The 23,893-nt window shown below is 35.0% G+C and overlaps 3 protein-coding genes across 5 annotated transcripts; 1 reads left to right on the forward strand and 2 right to left on the reverse strand.

The window, feature by feature from the left end:
- The first annotated feature begins 2,059 nt into the window (after window positions 1-2,059).
- On the forward strand, window positions 2,060-9,593 carry rab4a (RAB4a, member RAS oncogene family). Of its 2 annotated transcripts, none has more exons than XM_016534756.1 (8): window positions 2,060-2,181; window positions 2,616-2,696; window positions 2,797-2,911; window positions 5,028-5,090; window positions 5,229-5,383; window positions 6,248-6,343; window positions 6,433-6,576; window positions 8,528-9,593. In XM_016534756.1, exons 1-7 carry the CDS (start codon window positions 2,166-2,168, stop codon window positions 6,546-6,548), a joined length of 642 nt encoding a protein of 213 aa, XP_016390242.1. In that variant the 5' UTR covers window positions 2,060-2,165; the 3' UTR covers window positions 6,549-6,576; window positions 8,528-9,593. The 2 variants fall into 2 exon arrangements, with proteins under 2 accessions (XP_016390242.1, XP_016390241.1); XM_016534755.1 differs by having other exon boundaries at window positions 8,532-9,593.
- A 123-nt stretch (window positions 9,594-9,716) lies between these two features.
- On the reverse strand, window positions 9,717-15,228 carry LOC107725482 (centriole, cilia and spindle-associated protein-like). Of its 2 annotated transcripts, none has more exons than XM_016534754.1 (4): window positions 15,086-15,228; window positions 14,090-14,416; window positions 13,041-13,330; window positions 9,717-11,546 (listed from the first exon to the last, which is right to left on the reverse strand). In XM_016534754.1, exons 2-4 carry the CDS (start codon window positions 14,397-14,399, stop codon window positions 11,370-11,372), a joined length of 777 nt encoding a protein of 258 aa, XP_016390240.1. In that variant the 5' UTR covers window positions 14,400-14,416; window positions 15,086-15,228; the 3' UTR covers window positions 9,717-11,369. The 2 variants fall into 2 exon arrangements, with proteins under 2 accessions (XP_016390240.1, XP_016390238.1); XM_016534752.1 differs by having other exon boundaries at window positions 14,090-14,405; window positions 15,086-15,227.
- A 1,380-nt stretch (window positions 15,229-16,608) lies between these two features.
- LOC107725467 (actin, alpha skeletal muscle 2-like) lies at window positions 16,609-20,497 on the reverse strand. Its single transcript, XM_016534725.1, has 7 exons — window positions 20,193-20,497; window positions 18,906-19,045; window positions 18,471-18,795; window positions 18,218-18,379; window positions 17,266-17,457; window positions 17,003-17,184; window positions 16,609-16,916 (listed from the first exon to the last, which is right to left on the reverse strand). The coding sequence occupies exons 2-7, from the start codon at window positions 19,032-19,034 to the stop codon at window positions 16,773-16,775; spliced, it is 1,134 nt and encodes a 377-aa protein (XP_016390211.1). The 5' UTR covers window positions 19,035-19,045; window positions 20,193-20,497; the 3' UTR covers window positions 16,609-16,772.
- Window positions 20,498-23,893: the final 3,396 nt, after the last annotated feature.

Below are 23,893 nucleotides of genomic sequence, written 5' to 3' on the forward strand. Positions count from 1 at the left end.
CAGACAGTGTGATGACAATTTTAGATTCCAAGGACAGTTAACTTCCCTTCTTCCTGGTTACCATTGTGCTCTTGTGATAGCAGAGCTCCTCGGGGATGAATGCAACCCCCCTTTTTTCATACCACAAACTCACAATGGCTTAGGAAGAACTTTTACATGTAAAACATAATGCTTGTGGGATGCTGCAGTACATGTGTTTACTACAGTTGTGTCTGGATGGTACTTTCTTAAATTGACCGAAATTATCATTATATACTTAAAATTAGTCACACAATAGGATGATAATATGTGCATTACCATATATATATATACTTACATAAAACGTTGTAATGTTTGTTATTGTTTTTAATGTAATGTTTTTGAAATAAGTATCTTATACTCACAGTAATATTGTGAAATATTATTACATTTTAAAATAACTTTTTACAATTTGAATATATTTTACAATGTAATTTATACCTGTGATGGCAAAGCTGAATTTTCAGCAGCCATTGTTCCAGTCTTCAGTGTCACTTTGCATATATATGAAGAATCTAAAAATATATAGTTTTGATATATTGATTTGATTTTTGTTCACCTTATAATTCCCATACTTCCTTTTTAAAATGTGGAAAATAGAAAATAGGAATAAAAACAATTGGTATGTGTCCAAATGTTTGACTTGTATTGTACATGACTGTATACATAAAAGCATGTTAACTGAGTGGTTTGTTTACATGTTGACATAGCTCTTTGAGCTCAGATTCCTTTGTTCAGTCATGTATCTTTGACATATATAGAGAGCCAGGAAGGATCTAAAACAAACAGGACATGTGAACATAGAAAAGAGATATGCAGCATATACATCCTGAGGCATTATGCAATGAACCCAGGACCAATGCACAGCCATCTGGAGAAGATATGTGGAAGCAGCCCCGTTCTTGGGTGTTGAAATTATATTAGATTTTCTAGAAGAGCTTCAAGTGTCACAGCAGGAATGACAGAACTGTTGGCTCTGCACTATGAACTCTCTGACCTTTTTGCTTGTTGATTTCAAATGAAAGGAAATCGTGAACTGATTATACCATCATAGAGAGATTAAACGAAACCGTTTTGTTTCATATGCTCCACATTATGTTAGTGTGTAATAACATCCATTACAGTCATTCTTGAGACATGGGACAAAACAGGTCCAGCAAGGGTAACTGCTATTAGGTTTAAAAATAAAAATATTTTCAATTTTAAATGTCATGAGGGATTAATAACAGAATGTATTTAACACAATTATCACCTTCAATTTAATTTTCTCATTATTATACCAAATCTATGTTTCTTAATGTCCTCTCACTACATCTAAAGTGTTTTGTCCCACTTCTCAATTAGTCATTATGACACGTGGTCTACAATTTATAGAGGGCAATTTGCATCAACCATAAAGAACTGTTGCCCAAGCATCCATGATATGCTTTCAAGTATGGAATCTTGATTTCATTTACAGTTTTGACTCCATCACGCTATTTTCCTGATCAATCCTGTGTAGTCTGTGTTGTAATTATGGATTCTGGGGTTAATGTAAGGGTAACATACACTCACAATCATAAATTGTGGATATAAAAACAAAATATAATTTAATAGTTGTGAAAGGTACAAAGTGATCAGCCCTGTAAAATGTGGTTTAAATTATGATGAGTTAGTGTGGTTTTTTAGAACAGATGCAACTCGCACATATAACTAACTACCACCCCCTAGTGGTTGCTTGGAGTTTTGGAGTAAAACAGATCTAAATAATATATAAAAGAGTGAGTTTTAATAGAAAATGCAAAACAAATACATTGTTAACAGTTAGATTTACATACATTTCGGTCAAATACACCAAAACATAAATCTAAAATAAATAAATAATAATAAATAAATAAAAACACCCACGACCAGGAATAAAATACATACTTGAACTTTTTATTTTATTAAATTTTTCATTTTATTTTAGCAAAATCGTGCATTTTTGTGTCATTTTGCAAAGAATTCTTGACCTTTATTTTGAAAATCTAAACAGGAAGTAGCTGCTCTACAAACTTCCGACTAGGATGCGCGAAACCCTCTAAGGGATTTCCCTTTATTTGATATCCTTGTTGATTGCCTTGAAAGAGAAAACACAGTATAAACAGGCTAGAAACACAGCGCCAGTCATGTCAGAGACATACGGTAGGGTGACTAATTTTCCTTTTCTCCTGCCACACTTCTTGTCGGCAGCATAGCATGAATTTTAGCAGGTGTCCCGAGCTCATTCATCCCAGTATTTGCTTACAAGCTCTGTTCAGTGCCAGCTAGGCAGCAGCTATCTGTCTGCCATATGTTTCATCTGTCGACGCCATTCATAGAAGTGTTCATTAATCTTTGATTAGTCAATTAAAACAGTACTTATAGTAACAATGACTATAGAAAGACCGTTATTTGTTTGGATATAACTTGATGACAAACCACTTTAATGTCTACATTAGATTATGACCAGTGTCAATAGCCTATAGTCTTGATTAATATTTTGATATAGTAACATTCCTATACTATCCTATTATTATGAGAATTCTATGCAGTTTTTGACAAAACATCTTTGTTGTTTTTGTTTTCCTCCCATTTAGATTTCCTGTTTAAGTTTCTTGTAATCGGAAATGCAGGAACTGGAAAATCTTGTCTGCTTCATCAGTTTATAGAAAAAAGATGTATGTCAGTTTCTGTTATCTTATCATTAAACATTCAGAACCAAATCTATGAACTGACAGTCATTGTTCTGTTGCTGATGTCTTTTCCTTGTTCTTCTAGTCAAAGATGACTCGAATCACACTATCGGGGTTGAATTTGGCTCGAAGATAATCAGTGTGGTCAATAAGTTTGTCAAGCTCCAGATCTGGGATACAGCAGGACAGGAGCGTTTCAGGTGTGTTCATACGGCTGTGTCATATTTCTAAAACTGTTTCCCTCTTAGATTGGCCTTGTCTGTAAGGACCACTGTGAGATCTGGCTTATGATGATATTTTCCAGATTTGTTCTCAGGCAGTCAGATGGTGGAGCATTTGGGGAGGGAGTGATTCAAGTCCAGATTGCATGTAGGAGTTTATAGTACCTTGCACAGATTCATTTGTCAGCGCTATCAACATGCACTTAATTTGCACTGAACATTTGCCCGCAGCTTCCTTAGAGCCAAGATAGCCTCAGTGCATTTAAAATGAAAATATGCTGATGTCACACAAACCACCTTTTGTTTATGTAGGGTTTTTTGTGTGTTTATACATAGTTTTGAGACTTATTAAAAATATAAAAAACTATGATTTTTTTCTTTTCTTTAATCTTGTCTTTACTTGCACAGGGCACCAATTAAGCCAAATGTGCCACTGGTGCTCCTTTAAAAAATTAGAAATTATTATATAAAAAAATATTAAAATAAACAAAAAAACCTTTATTTTTAAAAATATATTTTCAGTTTTTATTCAGTTTAAGATTTAGTAAATTTGTTGTGTGCTATTTAAATTTCTATTAGTTTTTTATCAGTTTCATTTTATATTTTTATTTATTTTTATTTAAATTTTAGTTTTAGAAATTGTAATACTTTATCTTACTTGAATTGAGTTAGTTTGCAAGGCAACATTTTTAGTTTTGTACATATTAAATTTTAAATTTATATAAGCTATTAATAGCTTTAGTTAACAATGAAAACACTGTGTACAATGCCCCTGAGAGAAAGCTATTTATTTCATTGGTAAAGTGAAAACAGTTTGTTTTTCGTTACAGTTACATAATTATTAAAAAAAAAAATCACAAGACAGCTTGATGCTAAATATTACACAATTAGTCTCTTCTTCAAACAGCACTGAGAAGAGCTTTTGGCACTGTTCTGTTTGCTGCTGCAGCTCATTTTATTATACAATAATGTGCATTAAAACATTGTCTTGCATGTTTATTTCAGATAAACAGATAATATGTTGTAGACATTCAGGAAAACATGCTGTAGCTTGAACAGAAACGTGTCAGTCCGGCTAATGTTGAAGGAGGTCTGAGCCATACAGTCCTGCTATTGTGAGCAGATATGATTAGACTAGCGGTCAATTGATATTGATTTTGCAGCGCCTAGTGACGTTATCTTGACGGCAGGGTGGCTGATTGCTGATATAATCCCAGTATACTATCCAGAGTACTATTTAATGTCAGTAACGTCATTTGGACGTCAATGTTTTAGCACTTATTTAAGTATTTGCATTCGCTTTGTTCATTCTAGTACTTTCACAATTTAATGAATTCCAGAAGAAAAACAGATCTCACCCTGTTCTCACTGATTATTCTGTTTGAAGTTAAATGTGTTTGTGAATGGCAATTCAGCCTTTAAGCATTTAAGCATTTATTTTATATAATATTTACTCATCAACGATGTATGTAAAATAAAACTAAAAAAGAAGACTGTTCTTGTGAGTGCGGATCATGATCTTTTATACTACATAATATTTACTCAGAATCAACTCAAATATACACTATTCCGAAGTTTGGAGTCAGTAAGATGTTTTAATGTTTTTAAAGAAAGCCTCTTATGCTCACCAAGGCTGCATTTATTTGATTAAAAATACAGTAAAAATGGCAATATTGTGAAATAGTATTGCAATGTACAATAACTGTTCAGTAATTTTATATATTTTAATATATAATTTATTCCTGTTATGACAATGTTGAATTTTCAGCAGCCAATACTCTAGTTTTTAGTGTCACATGATTATTCAGAAATCATTCTAATGTGATGAGTTGGTGCTCAAGAAACATTTCTTATTATTATCAGTGTTGATTGTTATTTGACTTATTGCATCTTTGTTGAATAAAAGCATTAAAAATAATCCTGAGCTTTTAAATGGTAGTGTATTTGAATAAAAAAAAAGTATTATATATTTCTAAAACTAATTGCCAATGCCAGTAATCTCTAAAATGACCAAATATCAGCCACATAATTGTTTGGCTGATATATTGCTTTATCACTAGATTTGACACAGAGGTTTAATGTTTGTTCTCCTCAGGTCTGTAACACGCAGCTATTACAGAGGGGCAGCAGGGGCTCTTCTCGTGTATGACATCACTAGGTAAAGTCACACTTGTATATCCAGTGCCTCTACAGATATTCATATATTTCTGGATGTTTACCTAGAGCTATACTATGATATGCATTTATAGATCCTTAAGTGTGTTGATTTCTCACGCTTTCTGTCTCCGGATGTTAGTCGAGAAACCTACAACGCTCTGACCAACTGGCTGACAGATGCCAGGATGCTGGCCAGCCAGAACATCGTGATCATACTGTGTGGAAATAAGAAAGATCTGGATGCTGACCGTGAAGTCACCTTTCTGGAGGCCTCACGCTTCGCTCAAGAGAATGGTGCTTATTTCAGACAAGCAGTTCCCGGCTGCTAACAATTGTACTGAATTATAGAGGCACCCAATTGCTTTCAAACGGCTGATAAAAACATCACAATAATCCACATGACCACAGTCCATCAATAAATATCTAGTGAAGGGATACTTCATCAAGATGTTTTTAACTTCAAACCCTTGCTTTTGGCTAAAATACATGTCCTCTATTCATTATATCCTTTAAAGCATGTTTATAGCTCAAACTTGTTTATTGGACAATATATCTGCTTTCATATTGTGATTGTACCACTAGAGGTCACTACAGGATAGTATTACTAACAAACATGAACCAGTAGAGACCCACGACTGGCTGCATTGAGATCACAAGGGCTTTTTCTGAGGCTAAACAGTGATTGGTTATTGGTGCATTACCATTGTGGATATACTGTTTGCTTATAGATCTGTGGCGTTATTGTTAACTGAAATTATAAAAAAATATTTGCATTAATTTAAATAAAGCTAAAATAAAATAAAATATAAATATGAAATAAAAAGAATATATTTGGAAATGTTGCAATGGCAACTAAATTGAATAAAATACTTTAAGTAGAAGTACTAATATGACTAAAGCCAAATAGAAATAAATTAAAGCTAAATAGAAATAAAAAAATTAATACAAATCACAAAAGCACATAAAAATTAAAATGAAAACTGAAAATACTAAAATAAAATCCACATCAAAATATTACTAAATACTATAATAATATATAAATAATTCTAAATAAACACTATTATGGAATATTTTGCAATATATTCACAATCTTAAAAAAAAATTTCGGTGAGTATTATTAAACAAAACAGACGTATTTGTTTATATCTTTGTTTTCAGAGCTCATGTTTTTGGAGACCAGTGCTCTAACAGGGGAGAACGTGGAGGAAGCTTTTGTCCAGTGTGCTCGGAAAATCCTAAACAAAATAGAGTCAGGTACAAAAATACCAGTGCCTCGTGCTGTTACTTATAAGCTTGCAAAAACATTTGAATCAAGCTGCTGTGCTTGTCATTTGGTTGTGTAGGTGAGCTGGACCCGGAGCGGATGGGTTCAGGAATCCAGTACGGAGATGCAGCGTTGCGGCAGCTGCGTTCTCCCAGGCGGGCTCAAGCAGAGAGCGTGCAGGAGTGTGGCTGTTAACACAGATCCCAGACAGCTGACCAACCAGGTGAAGGTCCAGAGGGTTCACTTCCTCTCTCTGCTTGCTTTCAAATCTTTTAAGGTTTCAGAGGTTTTAATATTAGAAGCTGTTCTGAGAGGTTTCAGTACTTTTTTAACATTGTGATGTGCAATCATTTACAGTACAGTATTTTTATTCTTTTATACTAATTTTCTAATTTTTGCTAATACTTTAACCTTGATATCTAAATAGCTCTGATATGAGTGTGACAGTTTAAATGCATGAGGGTGGTAGAGTGCTGTTCTTCCTTCCACTGGCGCTCTGTACCACTCACAACAGCAACATCCACTAAAAATAGATGTGCTGCATTCAGATTTAATCAGATACAGTTGTTCACATTTCTCAGAACGTCATTCCCTGCATATTAGATTTAAGTGTCTTGTTCAGTGTGGTAGTGTTTTCTTTTCTCTTCAGTGTCCTTGTTTTTTTTGTTTTGTTTTATATTTGAATCATATATGAAACTTTTAGTCTTTAGCTGGAATTTTCATTTTTCTCTCACTTTTTCCTCACTATTTTTATTTCTTAAATGATTGCATTTTTCAAACATTGAGTCACTTAAATGTTAACAATGCAAGAATCTAAGGTGATATAAAAAAGAATGCAAAACAATGGGTCTGAAAATACGAACATAACATATTTATGTGGTAATCATTTGTAAACCATTTATTATGTAGATACAGTTGCACTGAATTGAATGAGACATTACACAGATGTATTACACAGTGTTTCTTGAATGAGGCCCAATTTCTCCAATATTCTAATTATTTTGCATTAATTTCAGCTCACTACTAGTTTACCCTTTTTCTCTTCAAAAGGATGTTGTTGGTTTCCCTTTTCATGGTAACACTTTATAATTAGGTTAATGTTAACAAATGCAGTACTTTTACAGCATTTACTAATCTTGATTCACGTTGATTTCTACATAAATTACCATTCAGAAGCTCAAAACCATTTTCAACATTGATAATTATAAGAACTGTTTCTTGAGCAGCAAATCAGCATATTAGAATGATTTCCGAAGGATCGTGTGACACTGAAGACTGGGGTAATGATGCTGAGAATTCAGCTTTGCCATCACAGGAATAAATTATATTTTAAAATGTATTACAATAGAAAACAGTTTTTTTAAATTGAAATAATATTACTGCCTTTATTGTCTTTTTTTATTAAATAAATGCAGCATTGGTGAGTATAAGAGACTTTTTTCAAAAATATTCCAAAATCTTACCAACCCCAAACTTTTGAACAGTACGTACTATGTATACTAATTTAAGGTTGTATGAAAAAAGTATATATTTATAAATGAACCTAGATTATGAAACGCTTTAAAAAGTGTTGTTTCCAAATGTATTATCTAATGGTAATGAACTGAACTGTATTGTAAAGTGATACCAAAATACTTCATGACATCATTTTAGCTTTAGTCAAAGTGTTTTCATAAATTGTCTGTAAAAGGATGTTGATAGCCGCCCCACAGCATCTCTGCTGTATTTGGCATACACTAGCTGGGAGGAGATCTCTTCAAGAAGAGGTGCTATTTTTGTCACTGACACCCACCAAATGCTGCTCAAGTTTGCTTCTGCATGCCTTACGTACAAGTGACGATGACGCAGCACCAGGACACATACACACATACAAATGGCTAAATGTTTCACCTTCTTCCATCCCCTCATGAGGACAAACAAGTCCTTCAAACCCTTTCACCCTCTTATCAGTCAAATGCCACATGAGAGAATAGTGTCAGGGGAATGGATATAATTAACTCCAGATCCTCCCAAATGCTTTCCAAGGTTTCTGAGGGGCCTTATTTGGAATGTGAGCTAGAAATAGAGATTCAAGGTATCTTGAAGCTGCTCCTTCAGTTTGTCGACGAGAAGAAAGGCCTCTGAAAAGACCATCTATATAATTGCCTGCACTTTTTCTCTGTCCTTTGGCCAAGGCAGGTTTTGTGAACACAAGGAGGAGGACATTAGTGGGGAGTTTGACGTATGGCTCATCGTGTTGGAGTGACTGTTTCCCTCACCTTACATTTACTTCTGTTCTGACATGCCGAGGGACCCCCTGTGCTCCAGAAGGCTCCAGAAAAATGTTTACTGTCCCCCTCGGGCCCAAGCCAAGACATCTGTGGTACCCAAAACCCTGAGGGTAGCTAAAAGACCCGGCCCTTGCCCCTGAGAATACTGCACTGAGCCCTTTTCCCGTCTTTCCCTCTTCCATATGTAGATGTTGTGTAGAGAAGAGTTTCTATTATCACCGTGGAGCATGTTTCATGGTTGCAGTACTACGACATATTCATAAATGACTATATACAGCAAACTGTATATATATATATATATAGCTTAGGCATACTGCATCGCTGCTCTATGGCACACGCCTGTAAATCTTATCAATGGAGTTTATCGTACATTATCTTGCTAGCACGTTGTTTGCTTTTTTAATTATTTTTTTTCCATATCTGTTGTATTTTTTGGTTGGTATGTTTTAGGAAAGGATGCTAGAGTATTTCATAAAAGTGGTTTTTGACATTCATGTCAAGAAGACTTTGTTTTTGTATTATAATTTACATTCAAAATGAAAAATTTAAGGGCCAGCGCACACTTACCTTCATATCGCACTGTAGTACATTGTCAGTCTGAACAGCTTCAAAATTAGTGTTACATGCTCTATATTTATTGTAAAGCATTTTTGTGCTGCGGTCCCATTTTTAGGTGTCTGTTGGAATGACACTGATGTGTTTGAACTGATTTCTTTGTTTTCGAAAATAGATAGCTTTTTTTGTAAAATGTATTTTATTATTTTTCTCTACTTGTCCCCAGTTCTTCTTATACATTTTAAATGGACATATCTCAAATAAGCTTGCACCGAAAATGAATGATAAATCATTGTGGGCCTTGCTTCAAAATGCTTGTCATTATGTCTTTATATCAAGCTTTTATGTTTGTAAAAATGGGACAGATTGCCAATAGTCATGCTTAACAATGCACTAAATGGTAGTTGGTTATTCATTTTTCATTAATCTTGTGTCTACACTTTACATTGATCTAAAAATAAATAATGAATTAAAATTATTATTTTTTTTTTTTAAATCTGTAGCACTGATGTAAAGAATTAAGGTCTGATTCAAAACAGACATAATCAAATGTACAATTTAGTTGCTGAATGTAAAATCAGTGTTTGTAAAATCAATGTAATTTGTGTAAAACTTTCTAGACAGCTTTCTTCATGGAAATGCAACAATTTCTTAAAAAAATAAACAATTCATAAAAATCATTCAGTTAAAGTGAATAAGGGGGGCATTGCCAGACATTTAAATTGCTGCATGGATCCGACACATGGATGAGGTCTTGGCAAGCTTGCAGAATCCTGATGTCCAGGAATAGCATGCTGTAATAAGTTGGCAATATAAAAATCTGCCTTGTGCATTAGTGAGAACAGAGTTTCATATTTTACTGCAGCAAACCTGTGAACAAACTATCCTTACCTACAAACAAGATAACTACTTTTATAGCCATAATACACTTATGAAAAAAAAATGTTTTATTTTACTTTAACATACAATTAACAGCAACCTGTTAAAACTGAAAACTGACAATTACTATCAGACTAAGTCCTCATAAAGAAAGTGTTGAGAAAAACTCTTATCTCATATAAACACATCTCACTTTCACAGGCAGTAATCTAAACACTTACATTTTAATTTGAATCAAAACGGCTTCCATAACAGTAGAATGGATATTCATCATATTAATGTAGCTCATATACATTATGGCTTCATTATTCTTACACTAAAACCAACACTATTCACATAGTACATGCCATAAATCACTATGAAGATGTGGGGAACAAAAATACCTGTACATTTGTTCAGAGATGCTGAACTAAAATACAGTCAAAATTAGTTCAATACCCTTATATAAATAAGTGTACAAATATCCCAATATCATTATTTCTCAATAATAAATTACATAAAATACAACAAGAAATACCTGAGTGCTACTAAAAAACAAATAGCATCACACTGAATGATAGTTATGCTTGATGATGAACAGCTGGAATTGCTTTTGTTGTATATGATCTCGTTCAAAAATGATTTGTCATTTTGCTGTGAGTTTCATGCATCAGATAACAGTGACTTTTTACATTATGTAATGATATTACTGTTCTTATATGATACCACATGGAATACACCATTAGTGTGAATATACAAGTAAAATAAAATACATCTAATTTCAAAGAAAGCAGATATTAATATAACAGATCAACTGCCAATGTGAGATTAAGTGTTGATTAATTAACACTTTACAAAGATCCATGTTGGCGCAAATGATTTCTGTAAAGTACAAAACAGATTTCTTTACATGATTAAACCTAACGATTAACACAATGTAGATAATACACAACATCACAATACATGTCTATAATTGTCTGACAGTTACTGAACACTTTTAAGTAACTGGCTAAGAGTGTAAAGAGACACTGGTAAATCTCATGGCCTGTAAATCTACGTGACCTACAAAAATCATGCAACAAGGCATGTGATTGTTTGACAATTTGCTCTGCAGCATCAATGGATTGTGTTTTCATGTTTGATATGTACCAATAAATGCAACATATCCATGGTGTAAATAAAACCCTAAAAAACCTTGAGTTATAATCTGTTTGATTCATTGTGGCCCATTCTGGAAGACAGGAAGTGAGCTGAACAGATGCGCCAGTCATCATGTGAAGGGTTTTGGGTCGTTTAGCCTGAGAGGTTTAGATAAGGATTTCAGAAAGCAGTACTAGTGAGAACGAGCTGAAAAGCAGCGCATGTACTCCGTCATCCAGGGGTTGAAATCAGGGACAATCTTATTTCTGTTCTTTTCGAAGTCAGCAGATCTGGCTCTTTGTTTGTCAAATCTCTTCATCTGTTTTTCCACTTCCCGTCTGGTTTTTGCTCGCAACGCTGAATCATGGATCTACACAGAAGAAACACTGCATGAAGTATGCATGAATAACGATAAGCAAATGAGTACTTAAAGGGATAGTTCACCCAAATGTGAAAATTCTGCAAGTAATTATTACTCAGCTTCATGTCGTTCCAAACCCGTAAGAACATCGCTCATCTTCAGAACACAAATTAAGATATTTTGGATGAAATCCGAGAGCTTTCTGACCCGGCATAGACAGCAACACAACAACCATGTTCAAGGCCCAGAAAGGTAGTAAGGACATCGTTAAAATAGTTCAAGTGACATCAGTGGTTCAACGGTTACGCAAATAATTTTTGTGCACAAAGAAAACAAAAATAATGACTTTATTCAACAATTTCTTCTCTTCCGTGTCAGTCTTTGACGGGCATTCAAAGATTAGTTTTTATTAAAAATTAGTTCCACAACACATGCATGTGCATTCCTTTGCCTTTTATTAATGTCAACACCTACCCCAACCCTAAACCTACCTTTAATACAGTAATTATTATAAATATAAATACAGTAATTATTGTTGTTCAGCACAACAAAAATTATGCAATATTGATGTGCGTATGACCAGTAAGCCCTGGTGGCTGTAGCTGTATCCCTTCTAGCCCTAACCTAAACAAGCTGCATCCAGGTTCTATGTCAGAACACCGGCTCCTGTGTCAGCAGCACCACACGCATATGTCGTGGTACTTTCAAGAATGCACATCAAAGATTGACATGAAAGAGAATAAATTGTTGAATAAAGTCGTTATTTTAGTTTTCTTTGCGCACAAAAATGAGAGCCGATCCTCCCTATACGCAAAGTACGCAAGCTGCTTAGGGCCCCCGAAACACCAGGGGGCCCCCTTGCTCTCAAAGATGATTTAATTTTAGTTTCGTTATTGAATTTGAATTTTTGTCATTTCTTTTAATGCGGTGCACTGTCGCCCTTTCTACGTAAAAATCAGTCAAATCATGTAACGTGACTGTCATACATTGTCTTACTCGAGACAAAAAAAAAAACGAGTTGAAAGCGTACCGAGCCAAATGCTTTCCGTGAACACGGACAAAGGCAAAGGGAAAGTCGTGGCCTAATGGTTAGAGAGTCGGACTCATAACCCAAAGGTTGTGGGTTTGAGTCTCGTACCAGCAGGGATTGTTTTGCGTAGGGCCCCCAGAAGTCTAGGATCGACACTGACAAAAATGATTCTTGTAACAGTTGAACCACTGATGTCACATGAACTATTTTAATGATGTCCTTACTACCTTTCTGCGCCTTGAACGTGGTAGTTGCATTGCTATCTATGTAGGGTCATAATGCTCTCGGATATCATCAAAAAAATATTCATTTGTGTTCTGAAGATGAACGAAGGTCTTACAGGTTTGGAACGACATGAGGGTGAGTAATTAATGACAGAATTTTCTTTTTTGGGTGAACTATTTTTTCCCAGTAGTTTTCTTACTGGTCAATGCTCTCTTATGATATGGTGTGCTTCCTGAAAGGATCCTCACCTCTGCAGTTGATGCTGCAGGTCCAACATTATGGGTTTTCTTGGAAGCCATATCTGTCTGCCTCTCTCCTGCACCATACAGGGCAAAAGGGTGACGGTTCTCTTTTTCAGGGTCTTTGATGGCATGAGGCTTGACTTTTGATCTTGTATACTTGTGTGAGGAGCGGCGTTTGCTCTTTGGTGTGTTGAGGATATGCGTGTCAGTTTCTGGGTTGAGAGCAGGAGAGCTTTCTCTGGCTCTTTCTTCCTCCCCCTCTTGATGGCTTTGCTCAGCTACTCTGGTAACAAGCTCTGTTGATAGAAGATAGAGATCTGCATGGAATTTGACATTTTGAATAGTGTTTTAATACAGTAGTTTTCATTAAGTACCACAATTTACTGTGTCTTTATGCTTTGCCATTTAGTTTTCCATTGTGGTTTGAACACAAACTATGCTAAATTGTGCCAGTGTTCATATTTCAACAAGGTAATGTGATCAGGTTCTCTAATATAAATGAGGTTTAGAATAAGCTGACAATTCTCTCTGTATGACATAAAGTGTTTATGACACTATAGCTGTAAAATCAATAAAAAATATAAATCATATTATTATTACTACTATAAATATTAATGTTAAATGTAAAACAGAAATTCACATAAATATTTTTTAAATGTCAGTGCAAGTAAATATATATATATTAGAAAAACTATTCATTTTATATTATCAGATTTTTTTTAGTTTAAATTTTAGTTATTTTGTTATGTACTTTTGTCAATTTTATTATTTTTAATATATATTTCTATTTAGCTTTAAATTTAGTTTCAGTAATTTAATTACTGAAATCAATAACTTTTTCAGTTCCTGAGGCAATTTACATTCAGGTTTTTAAAATTTACGTTTTGTTCTAATACTTGTATTTTAGATTATTATTTATTCAGATTTATTTCAATTAACGAAAACTAAGATTTAGTTCACAATAACATCACTAGTCTAGAATACAAACTATTTTATAAGAGATATAATATAAAAGATAAACAATAGAAGATGACAGCCTGTAGTTTAGGACTTACTGGTGTCTGCAGTATCTTCTGCCTGTGGTTTTGTTTCAGCTGCAGGTTCTGGTGTCACACATGCAGATCTTTCTGGTTTCTCATCATGGAGCCTCTCAGGTTCAACTTTATTCTGACTTAGAGGAGTAGATTTACCACTGGAGCCTGTCTCGCTCCCCCATTCTCCCCAAAACCAGGGGTTGTGCGCTTGCTCCAACAGCCGTCTTGACAGTCTGTACTTCAGCAAATCCTCATAACATTTTGCATAAGTGTCCCATTTCGGATCCTTAAATTTCTTCATGTATTCGGACCTAATTCGCTTCGTCACCATATTTCACTATCGTTCGACTGCAGAAAAATAGAGAAATTGTACATTATATAGCGAAGTAGCCTACTGTAACTGAATTATGCAATTCCGAGTCTATTCCGAACCCGCCCACCTCTCGCGCCAGACATTTAAACCAAATCACTATGGCAACAGAATTCTAATAGGCAAATGAAAGCCAATCGCTGGCCAGCAGTGAATGGCGCTCCTTCGACACGCCCCCTTCATTTACACGCCTACTTAAACCATGGCGTCATCTCGGAGCTCTCTGAATCTCTTAACGCATTTGCATATTAGGGTTTGTTAGCTGACACTAAACATAATTGTGGACTTAACTAATACAGTTCACTAATCCAAAACACACGAATAAGAGAAAGACATTAGTAAATTATTATACGAATCATATATAATGTGTTGCCATCGACAATATCCTGAACAGAGAACGAAAGAGCTTTATACTGCGAGTAGTCAACGTTAAACATCAGCGTTTGATACAAGGACTACCTGAAGGAAATCAAACAGCGCGGGCTATAGTAGTTTACATAGACGTTAACGCTGCATTCCAGCGTCGACTAGTATCTACAGCGAATGATCATGTGACAGCAGCGAGCAGAGGCAAGTTGAATGTTGATTCGCGCATAAACACCTGTCAACACTAATCTGAGCCGTTTTTTGATAATGTATTTACTTACCGTATTGTTTTAAGCAGGAATGAGAAGGTAAACAGATGGCGCTTGTTGTCTGCAGACGTCAAGCTTGCTTTGTAAAACACGGTTGTAGCTCCGCCCTGTGGTGAAGGCGCTGGAAATCACGAGAAGACATCAACAGGTGTTGTCAACGGTTAAAGCTTTACATCCCCAAGGAGAGAGCTATCTATCTGTCTATCTATGGTGCTGATAGTGCTTTTGCAATATTGCTTATTAGCAGTGTTGGGAAGGTTACTTTGGAAATGTAATAGGTTACAGATTACAAGTTACCCTATTTAAAATGTAATAAGTAGTGTAACCATTTCAATTACTTTATTAAAGTAGTATAACATATTACATTTGATCAATTTTGGTTCATTTTCTAAATTTCTAACAAATGTTTTCAACTGTTAATCATTTTGAAACATTTAAAGCAGGCAGGGTTTACCTTAGTAGCACTTGACACTGATTACTGTCAGACTTTCAAAATTCTTCATCACTTGAATTAAGATTATAATAATTAAATTTTAAAGCATAGCCACCACAAAATCCGACTTTAGCACCTCTTTTTTTTACCATGAGATCATTCTGAGGTTAAATACAGATTTAAATTCATAAGATACAGTTTAATAGTTGTGACAACACTGGCATCTAACAATGCCTTGGAAAAAAACCCTGTTAATCTTAAAAAATAAAGCATATACATAAACCCAAATAGGAAATAAAACAGTTAGGCTATCGAATAAGCATGTGTCCTACTCTATGTCCTAAATACCTGAAACATTGGTGTCTTGTATTTTAGAGCAGTTTATGCAAGTTAGGAAAGAAATCAAACCTGAATGTGTGTGAAAATATTCATGTAACCCCCTTTGTAATTGTTTTCATTTTCATAAGTAACTGTAATTTAATTACACATTTTTTTTCTCAGTAACTGTAACAGATTACAGTTACATTTATTTTGTAATTAAATTATGTAATTTTGTTACATGTAACTAGTTACTCCCCAACACTGCTTATCAGCCACTCACATGGCTAAACCAGATCTGACCAAAACCTGTTTTCACAAATCTAAAATTAGTTATTTGTTTAAAACCACCTCAAAGAGTCACCTTTGACTCTTTGATAATTTTAAATAAATTGTTTTTATTATTATTATTATTATTATAGTTTCATTATTTATTCTATTCAATTGATCAGGATCCCACCCTGGTTTTCCAGGAAGCAAATGTAGTACATTGCAGTGAGGTCAGACGGTGGTCAACTTTCACTGTTTTCAGGAATATTGGAAGGGTTGAATGACCATTTGATGACTTGAATTTTCGAAAACTTGTACACTAAGCAATCTCCACGAAGATGTTGATCACTAGTCTCAAGTCAGCAGTTTTAAGTCAAACAATTTATTAACACTAACACTGCTCAAAAACCAAATAATGGACTTTAATAAATTAATGACTATTTATGTACAGATTACAGTCTTGTGATAGATAACATGGTATAATGGTCTTCTGGATCTTGATTGTGTCTGTTTGGACAATGCTGGGGCCTGCCTCTTCGTGTTCCTGCATGGTAATCCAGGGTATGTTCATCGAGTAACACATAGGTACAAAATAAATCTGTACCAAATCTGTCCCATATCGATGAGTGTATTCTCCATTATTGCGTATTCCACAGCAAATAGATGCAGATGATGGGTTTAGAAGCACTTGCGGTGGACAATGCTGGGGCCTGCCTCATCGTATTCCTGCTTGGTGATCCACATCTGCTGGAAGGTGGACAGGGAAGCCAAGATGGAGCCACCGATCCATACGGAGTATTTACGCTCAGGTGGTGCAATGATCTGTCAGAATAAGGAGACACAGGAACAGGTTAGTGATGCATTGTTGGGAACGAGACCATGTTAAAGGATAACCACAGATGCATTACCTTGATCTTCATTGTGCTGGGGGCCAGAGCAGTGATCTCCTTCTGCATACGGTCAGCAATACCTGGGTACATGGTGGTACCACCTGACAAGACATTGTTGGCATACAGGTCCTTCCTGATGTCAATGTCGCACTTCATGATGCTGTTGTAGGCGGTCTCATGGATTCCAGCAGACTCCATACCTGTTTAGAAACACCTTATTAATAAAACTAAAAGCTGTATGGAAAATGCAGCATTTTTGAATAGCGTTTGTCTTTACGCACCAATGAAAGAAGGCTGGAAGAGGGTCTCTGGGCAACGGAAACGCTCGTTACCAATGGTGATGACCTGGCCATCGGGCAACTCGTAGCTCTTCTCCAGGGAAGAGGAAGAGGCGGCAGTGGCCATCTCATTCTCAAAGTCCAGAGCCACATAGCACAGCTTCTCCTTAATGTCACGGACAATCTCACGCTCAGCTATAAACAGAGTTTTAATTAAGTTCTAACATACTAACAACAGAACAAATAACAAATAGATGCACCATAATAAAATCCAATACGGACAAGCCTGTGATAATAATATCATGAAAATGTTATATTACTGATGGTAATGGATAATAGGTTTATATAAAAATTCTATACTTTTTAAAAAATAAAACAAACTAAAATCAGTTGTTTTAAATTAAGTTAATTTGGTGATAAATCCACCATACAGTATGAAAAATTTATATAGATTTTGAGATTTGCTAAAAATTACATTTAAGTGTATTATGAAGTCACTAAAGACTAAATAAGTGTTAGATGATAAAGGTAAACATGTAAAAAAAAAATAGGGGAACTGAGCATGCACAATTATCCAATATGATACAAATTCAAAAGAACAGCCTTTATTTGAAATAGAAATCTTTTGTAACATTTTAAATGTCTTGCCACTTGATCAATTTTACATTACTGTCAATTTGATCAGTTTAATGCATCCTTGCTGAATAAAACTATTTTTGTTTCTTTCAAATAAAAGTCTCACTGACCCCAAATGTATTTTCAACATCGACTGGTACAATAAATGTAAAACATTTTGGCCAGTATAACCATTAAGGTACTGAAATATTGTGTATCCCTAAACAAATTCAACAAAAATTTGTTGAAATACACATCTAAAAAAAATCTGTTTTGTTGTGATAAACAGAAGAAAACAAGACCGAAATGACTGTGAAATTGTAAAACTGCAATTTCTCACCAGTTGTGACGAAAGAATAACCACGCTCGGTCAGGATCTTCATGAGGTAGTCAGTCAGATCGCGACCGGCCAGATCCAGACGCATGATAGCATGGGGCAGAGCGTAACCCTCATAAATGGGGACATTGTGGGACACACCATCACCAGAGTCCAGCACAATACCTTAAATATAGTGAAAAAACGGGTCAGAAAAAAAACAGCACATTTTGTTATATACAATAAAATTATTTGTAATTTAAAATAATTGTCTCACCAGTGGTACGGCCAGAAGCGTACAGGGACAGCACAGCCTGAATGGCCACATACATGGCTGGGACGTTAAAGGTCTCAAACATGATCTGGGTCATCTTCTCACGGTTAGCTTTGGGGTTAAGAGGGGCCTCAGTCAGCAGAGTTGGGTGCTCCTCAGGGGCGACGCGGAGCTCGTTGTAGAAGGTGTGGTGCCAGATCTTCTCCATATCGTCCCAGTTGGTAATGATGCCATGCTCGATGGGGTACTTCAAAGTGAGGATACCCCTCTTGCTCTGAGCTTCATCTCCTACGTATGAGTCCTTCTGACCCATACCCACCATGACACCCTGGAAAAAGAAAAAGAGTACTTTTAATGTCACAGTATTTAAATGTTGCAATAGCTTAAGATTACCCATGTGAACGATATTTACAAAGGGCAAAATGCAGCTGAACAAACCTGGTGACGGGGGCGACCAACGATGGAGGGGAAGACAGCTCTGGGGGCGTCATCACCGGCAAAGCCAGCCTTGACCAGGCCTGAACCGTTGTCGCACACAAGGGCGGTAGTCTCGTCGTCGTCACACATCTTGATGGATTCTAATGAGGAACGTATCAGCACACTGTCATGGCTGTTTCTAACTATTTCATGTTAAAGGGGTCATATGATGTGAACATTAAAGCATGTCAACATATTCTGTTACACCAAATACACAAAATAATGATCTTTAAAAAAGCATCATATGACCCCTTTAAAACTGGTGGCTAATTTTATGAATTCTTACAATCTCATTCACACATTTTAGTACGATCTGCTTACACCCACTGATGGTTAGGTTTAGGGGTTGACCGCCATGCTTTATTTCTAGAAATAGATGTTTGTTTCCGTATAAATCACATTGTATGAATTCATACAAAAATCACTACCTTGTAAAGTAGCTATGTTTTCTAATGAGATCAAGTTGAACATTAATAAATATTAGATTGGGTGCAGCTTTATGCAAAAAGATTAATTGAATTAAGCGATTCTACAGCAATGCACTCATCAGTTTATACACTGCATTTCATCATGACATCTTTATTTGCATCCATTTAACAGTATATTAGTCATAATATTTTCTGTCCTTTGAACTTTATTTAATAGGTTTTATGAGTCAGATTCAAGACTCATTTTATGAGTCAGAGAGTTTTTAACTTTATTTTATTCAAAGTTTTTAAAAAGTGCAATGAGGACTGCGCTTACAGCTTTTTCTATTTTAAGGCAGAAATTAAAATGAAATGTTTAAGTTTGGTTGACATTTTTTTACAGTGTACAACAAAGATACAGATGTGCATATTGCAACCAATTAATCCAAATCAATAACCACTGAGCAAGTTAGTGTACTGAGAAAGTAATATTTTAAGTTAACATTTTGTCATATATCTATATCTCTGTGACAACAGTTCTAATATTTTATAGAAGTATTTGTTTTATGGTTCTTGAATGCTGTCACATTAAGTATACAAAGTAGCAACATTGCCAGTGACAACTTCAAAATATACAAATCAACTATACTGAATAAGAGAATTAATTCATTAAAACATTGCTAGGTCATCTTATAACTTATTGCAAACTCATTATTTATATCTTGTATCTTGTTGTCTTCAAATAAAATAGGTTAGTTAGTTGCCATACATTGAATAAAAGTTTTTCTGTTAGTCCGCGTAACTACACTAGTAGCTTATGGGTCTAATGCAGTTGTCTTACCTTTCTGTGATGAAGCTCAGTGCAAAACCGCTTATGGATCCAGTCACGGCTGACGGACCCATGAAAACCTTATATACTCTTCGTGTTTGTCCCCATGCGCACTATTGGGGATATCTGTATGTTCAGTAGGAGTTTTCCCCATCCTTCAACCATATTAGGCTTAGGCAGGGTAAGCGAGGGGTGACTTCCTCGTGAAGCGGCGTGTCTCCCACTGTCTCCAGGTTCCTAGTGAGCATGACTGTCCTTTTATGGTTTGATAGTCATCATATTCCAGGCCCGTCGTGAGCTGTATATGGTGTGGGGGCGGAACTGATGTTGCTACTAGCCTTTTCCCACATGGTGCTTCCTAGTATATTTCTGTCAATTGTAAAATAGCACGTTTAGAGATTTGTGCACAGCCAATATTTGATCGCATTATTCTCATATATTTAGCAGTTGCAATAATCGGAAGTCAATATAAGTGAATTGTGGGCAGTCTGATTTTTTGTAGACATTTTCTATTTTACACTTGGGAACATTTGGACCATCTGTTTGTTCACAAATCTACTACAGCCAGTTTTCCAAGAAAATGAATTGGATGGTGTTAATATAAGCTTACTTATTATTCCTTTTATTTTATTTAATTGATAACGTGATATATGTGTATTTGTGAGATTTATTAATGTATTTGTTGTGATTTGTATGTTATGTGTATATGTATGTATATATATATATATTCTTTTTTTGTAATTTTTCTTTGAACTCTACTCTTTATTCTCTGAATATATTTAAGTTTTAAAATAAGAAAAGTAAGTTTTAATATGCTGATTTGTTTCTCAAGTAAATGTATTTTGTTTTAAGGATTTTTTAAAACTAGATATCCTCTGGTGCAGGAAGCTGTGTGGCTGCTCTGCATACTTCATTCAAAAGAGGACCGTCTCTGTGCAAGCAGATATCCTGCCATAGTTGGTCCTAGAGCTTATGTTGAGCTGAGTGAGTCAATGGAGCCTGTAGCTAGTCACTGAGGGTAAGCAGCTTACTGCTTCAGCAAACAAAACAACAGTCTGAGCTACAATCTCCCTGCTTCAACTTTATCAGAGCTGGTGAATCAGTTTCTGAGGTTAAAGGGGTCATATGATGCGATTTCATTTTTTCCTTTCTCTCTTTTTAGCAGCATCATATGACCCCTTTAAGAGAGGGACACATTGAGGTCAATTAATCAAACCACTTTACTATTTAGTTGTAGTACAATTCATACCAATGTAGTGACCGTAACTATTTGAGACAGACTAGATTACAGCAGCAAGTCGCTTGCATTAACAGTACTTTGCCATAGTAGATCCAATTCTGTTTGAGAGCTTTTACCTCTTTGGTTTAACTAACTATCCCCATCACTCTCTAAGTTTCCAAAATAGCTAGTAATTTATTTTCAACTGTCAACAGCACCCTCTTTTGGCAACTAAAATCATTTATGTTCTCAAAGACAGGGATGTGGACAGGACAGTGTTTTAAAGCAATCAGTGTTTCAATGTAATTTATTAAGAGTGCAGATAAAACAATAGAAAATAAACAAACAGACAAACATATACATCTCACAAACCTGAAACCTAATAAGTTACCACACTAAATATTACAATTTTCTAAAGTTCTGGATAGATTTCCTCTTATCCAAATGATTCATAGATATAAATATATATATTGAGTAAAAGTTACATTAAAATATCTCTTTTATAGTGTCTGTTCTCAAATACAACTGAGATAATTATATCTATCCTTTTTTCTTTTACAATTGTTCATACAGGTGCTCCTTCTAAAACAGTATCTTCATTACTGACAAATAACAATGGCACTGTAACTGGGTTGGAGTTGGAAAACATCCCAGTAAAAGCTTTGCGGTTTATGATCTAGGCAAGATTCACTGACATCTGTCATTACCAAAGGTGATAAGAAAGGACAGAAGCACCATTGTGTCTGTAATCACCCTCACAAAATACTTTGTTATCAATATTACTTATGAAACATATGCAGAACGAATTTGTGTACATGAAATTAATTTACGTTTTCATAAATCATTCTTGTGTAAATTTTCCCACTAAATCAAATGCAACAGTTTACTGTTTTATGTACAGTTTACACAGAAATTAATTCTGCTCGTGTTTCATGACTAAGGCCCTAGGTACACTTCAATAAACTGATTATCACCCTTTCCTTAAAGGACTGACATGATTATTTACAAGTAATACTCCGCGTGCATATTTATTAGGCACGTTGATATTCTGATGATATTTTTTTTCCAAGCACATTTTCCAATTCCAAACCACATCAATCCCCTTAACTGTCACCGTCCCACCTGTGGGACGCTTGGCGCTCTTTTTTGTTGCTGTCCTTTTTCTCTATCACATGTTTTAGTAATCATCATAAATTATATATCGTTTGAAAGCTAAGAAGCCCAAGATTCATCCTGTGAAAACCATTTTGAAATCGTACATTGCGTTACCATGGAAATGGTACTTTAAAATGTTTTGGCGGTCTCCTCCCCCGTAGCGGCCAGTGTCAAGTGTCATATTACAAAAGGCATTACGTTCTTTTACAATCAAAACTTTTTATAATCTTGACAAGAAACATATCATTGGAAAGGTCTGAGTCTCAGAATGACATATTTCATGATAGAAGCAATATTGACAGAGAAATTTCAACATATTTGACAGAAAAATGCATTAAAAAAAAATTCAATGGCGCTTGGATGGTACCCGGTGGCTGTTTGTGGTATAACACCCTAAATAAAATCTCTCAGAAACCTCAATTTTTTTCATATCAACTTCAAATTTGAAACATATCTTTAGACAGAATGCTTAAATTTTATAACAATTTTAGAGTAAAACCTGTTGTGTAAAATATTTATTATATATCAAATAAAATTAGTAGTGTATTTTCTTTACAATAAATTTAAACTTCTATACATTTTTGATACTTTTTGACATAATTCAATAATTCATAATTCTGCTGATTGTCTTCTTTAAAAAGAGACCAACCTTAGTTCTGTATTCCAAAGTGTTCATAAATTACAGCAATTTAAATTTGGATAGTGCACTTTCATGCCTATTTTAGAAAATGGGGGGTGACAGTTAAGGGGTTAATAACTACTATTAATTTTGTATTTAATCATTTATAAGTGATATATAATTGTCCATGAAGGCTGGAAGTGAAAAACTCCTTATATTCAGGTGTGCAGAATTATTAGGCATGTTTTCTTTTACGGATAAAATGAGCCAAAAAAGAGGTTTAACTCAGACTGAAAAGTCAAAAATGATTAAATCCCCATGAGAAATATTCAAAACTAATGCAATACAGAAATTGCAAAGTTAAGACATGACCAATGGACAGTAAAATGCTCACTGGGACAGCGGGTCAGAAAAAACAGGTGGAGAAGAAAAGACAAACGTTAACTGCAAAAGATTTAAGAATTAATGTGAAGAATTAGGTGTAAAACCATCAGGAATCATTTAGTCTCCAGCACCACCATTTTCCAGACCTGCAACCTTCCAGGAGTCTCCAGAATTACAAGGTGTCAGGTTCTCAGAGACTTTGCTTGGGTAAAAAAAAATCCTAAAAAATGACCCTCACTTAAGAATAACATGCTGAAGTATTGTGAAATACATTAAGACTAATTTGTTATAGACTTTATGGACAGATAAGTTGTGAGTGACTCTTGAAGGACCAGC

This window comes from Sinocyclocheilus rhinocerous, unplaced genomic scaffold (genome assembly GCF_001515625.1).
Source record: "Sinocyclocheilus rhinocerous isolate Xijiao unplaced genomic scaffold, SAMN03320098_v1.1 scaffold366, whole genome shotgun sequence".
Classification (NCBI taxonomy): Eukaryota; Metazoa; Chordata; class Actinopteri; order Cypriniformes; family Cyprinidae; genus Sinocyclocheilus; species Sinocyclocheilus rhinocerous.